Source organism: Brassica oleracea, chromosome C2, assembly GCF_000695525.1.
Source record: "Brassica oleracea var. oleracea cultivar TO1000 chromosome C2, BOL, whole genome shotgun sequence".
Taxonomy (NCBI): Eukaryota; Viridiplantae; Streptophyta; class Magnoliopsida; order Brassicales; family Brassicaceae; genus Brassica; species Brassica oleracea.
The window spans coordinates 32,737,665-32,741,393 of record NC_027749.1 but is presented as its reverse complement, the minus strand read 5'-3'; the positions used below and the strand labels follow the sequence as shown (position 1 = coordinate 32,741,393).

At 33.6% G+C, this 3,729-nt stretch overlaps 1 protein-coding gene across 1 annotated transcript; it reads right to left on the bottom strand.

Moving 5' to 3' along the window:
• Positions 1-1,161: 1,161 nt before the first annotated feature.
• Positions 1,162-3,162, bottom strand: LOC106321604 (nucleoside diphosphate kinase III, chloroplastic/mitochondrial). Its single transcript, XM_013759851.1, has 7 exons — positions 2,954-3,162; positions 2,397-2,528; positions 2,251-2,288; positions 2,091-2,141; positions 1,802-1,969; positions 1,600-1,712; positions 1,162-1,517 (listed from the first exon to the last, which is right to left on the bottom strand). Exons 1-7 carry the CDS (start codon positions 3,033-3,035, stop codon positions 1,394-1,396), a joined length of 708 nt encoding a protein of 235 aa, XP_013615305.1. The 5' UTR covers positions 3,036-3,162; the 3' UTR covers positions 1,162-1,393.
• Between the last annotated feature and the right edge of the window lie 567 nt (positions 3,163-3,729).

The following is a 3,729-nucleotide window of genomic DNA, read 5'->3' as shown; positions in this document are numbered from 1 at the left end:
TATTATAAGATTAATTCATGTATAAATATTAATATATCAAATATAAATATTAATAAAATTTAAAAATTTAATGTATTTTAAAAATACGGATCCGGATCCGGATATCCTGACCTAAAAATTAAGATATCCGGATTCGGTTTGCACGGATCCAAGATTTTACTATCCGGATTCGGATCCGGGCACCCCGGATATCCTATTTTCGGAGCGGATCCGGAGCGGATCTCGGATCGAATCCGGATCTCGGATCGAATCCGGATCTCGAATAATAAGTCTCAGGCCTAGGTATAACACACATTAATTTGTTATATTAATAATTTATATATAAAAAAAAATTTGACTAATACGAAACAAGTTACAAACTTGGTTTTAATTTTGGTTTGTTATAAATAAATTAAAACAAATATGAGACACCAAATAAAAGAATTATTCTATTTTGATTATTATACAATTATGTTTATATAAAATTTAACTTGATTATAAAATATAAAAACATAAACAAAATTTTTATATGAATATATGTTATTACGTAAAATAAAAATATTGTAAGTCAACTCAGTATATATTAAAATTATAATGATAACTTATATTTATTTTTAAAATTATAGTATGGGTTAATAGAATAACATTTTTACAATTTTATTAAAAATGACTCTTTATAAATCTAAAATATGAATATACTAACTTTTCAAACTAATTTTTTTCGTTTAATTTCATAAATCTATTCTATTAAGCGCAAATCGGATAAAAGTTTAAAAATGATTTGTATAAAATTTTAAAATAGATTATATACAAATTAAGCACAAAACAGGTAAAAATTTAAAAATGATTATATACTTCACCAAACCCAAATATGATTCCAAAAAAAACACAAATATAAAAATTAAAATTTTCAAAAAAAAAATAAAACAAAATAAAACTGTCCTTCCATCTAGCACTATTATGAAATGAAAAATGAACAAATTAACATCAAGATGTTGCATTGTATTTAGATGCAAATACTAATTATAAAAATAAACAACATTTGGATAAAATATCTAGATGCTGCATTCAAATGCTATATATAGATGCTGCATTCAAATACATAAACGAACATTGTCTAAGCCATAATAGTATAATAAATATAATAATTTTTTCTAAAAGAAAAAAATACCGAAGCTAATATCTAGAATCCCCATCATCCATGCCAAAAAAAAGCAAAAATTTAAGTATCCAATAATTTCATTCACATACTTATTATTACTTGAGCTCTGATAACTGAGTTAACCGGGAAAATACAAAACCCGGAATGTGTTTGTATCCGTAATACCTGATTTTTGTTTTTATTGTTTGGGGGTGGGGGGGTACGGAGCAAGAACAATTTTATTGGACGTCAAAAAAAAAGAGAAAGAGGGATTTAGTTATCGCCATAGATCCACTTCTCAGCGTTATTGGTGTAAGAGACAAGTTCTTGAGGCTTAAACCACAAATTGATCTCATCCTTTGCAGTCTCTGGTCCATCACTTCCATGGATTATGTTCCTGAAGCAAATTCACATTTCAATTACCAAACCAAATTTCGATAATGTACTAATACAAATACCAACAAAAAACAAGAACATACCTCCCAACAACAACAGCAAGATCTCCTCGGATTGTCCCAGGCTCAGATTTCTGAGGATCGGTGGCTCCAATCAGTTTACGTCCGTATCTGATCACACCTTCTCCTTCCCATACCTACAACAAATCAATATCATGTTAGTCTATTTCTTCTCGAGTTTGCAACCAAATTCCAAAAGCTGAGGAGGAGAAGAAGTTTCTCTTACCATGGCGATAACAGGACCAGAGCTAAGGAAGTCACACAAGCCATTGAAGAAAGGTCTTTCCTTGAGATCATGGTAATGCTTCTGCGCGAAATCTTTGGAAGGAACAACAACCTTGATACCAACAAGCTTGAATCCCTTGCGTTCAAATCGAGAAATGATCTCTGATATCTGTTGGGTCGCGAGATAAAATTTGCACACATATGAATAACAAACTACACATACATATGAGAAGACATATTCAAGACTAACTAGAAACCGATACTTTTATTAAGAAGAAAAAAAAGATTACCAGTCCTCGCTGAACTCCATCAGGCTTGATCGCAATGAAAGTGCGTTCCATCTGATTGGGACAGAAACGTTCAGAGATCAAGAACATCAGGACGATGAAATAAAAACATAAATCACAGATATGAGGAAAAATACAAAAAAAAATTGATGATTATCATTACCTCAGCAGCAAAAACCTCCTGATCTTGAACCATGAAGGCTATAACAGAAACAACATATGTCAATAACTTTCATCATGAACTAATAGAGTGCTAAAGTTTCAGACATAATCCTATTCTAGCCAACGTAAACAATGTGTTCGTTAAACCTGCAGCAGGAAGAGCCAAGAGTCCAGTGATCCAACTCTTTGAAGAACCTGATGATCTTGCAAAGTTAGATGCATATAGAGGCAATTTTCCAGATGCAGTAACAGCACCTGCAGCGCCAATGGCTCGTCCTTCTGAGAAATTAACATATAATAAGAAAACATTAGATCTTGAAGTCCAATTTGGCCTAAGTATGAGATCAACAGAGCACAGTTCTCTAAATCTCAAGAACTGAATCCATCAGATCCAACAAATCTCTGAATCCATTTTCCCCAGAATAGCTTAGCAGATTGATATAAAGGGCCTTATGAGAAATTAACACTATGATTTATATCCGTTTTCTCAAATCCATAAACGAAATGAATCGGTTATCAAAGCAAAACGGTTCAATCAAATTCTGAACGAGAAGGATTGATCAGTCAATAGATCAAGGGAATCTAAGAACAGGCAGAACAAAAGTTTGATTTAAGAAACAACACCTCTAGAGATTTCACTAACTACATGCTTTTCACAAAGCTTATCTTCAAATAAACTAACAGAGAGAGAAAATGAAACGTACCGGAGAAGAAACGAGCATTCTTAGCTGAAGAGAGAAGAGACCTTGCTGCTTTCGAAGCAGATCTGCAGATTTGGGAGCTCATTTTTTCTTCTTTGTTGGTTCAGAGAGGCGAGAAGAGAGAGAGAGAGAGAGAGAGAGAGATAAAACCCGGAAGTGAAACTGAGAGAAGACTCGGGAAATGTGAACGTGATGAGATTTGTTTGGTGGATCTTATAGCCACGTGGTTCGGGTCGACCAATCGGGTCAGAAACCCTACCCAAGACAAACATGGGGGTAACTGGGCAGAGAAAATGATTGGTTTTTATCACGTGTTCAAAGAATAGCCATCCGGAAGCTCCTAAGAGATTTGAGGAAGATCAAGCTCTTCCATTTCCCTTTTAAAGAATTAAGTATATCGAGGTCGCTAACAGCAAAGATCTGCCTAGCTTCGTAGGAAGCCAAACGCAGATCCTTGACGTGTTTAGTCGATGTAATCTCGATTTGCTTTTCTAGTGAAGAATCTTTCTGAACGTTGCCCTCCTCTCGTTTCTGATATGTTAAATAATTTTATGATTTCAATTATGAAATCTACACCAAGAACTGATCTAGATTTGATTTAATTCAACCCTAACACATTTCTAATGAAGGTAGAAACACTAACCTTGATCCATGCTTGGATGCAACCCCACCAATTGATGTTCTCCTCTTTAACCTTCTCCTTTTGGTGATTTCCTTGATGGACAAGAAATCCCAAACCTTCCTTAATCTCTCCTTTTGATAATCAGTATTGTTGTTTT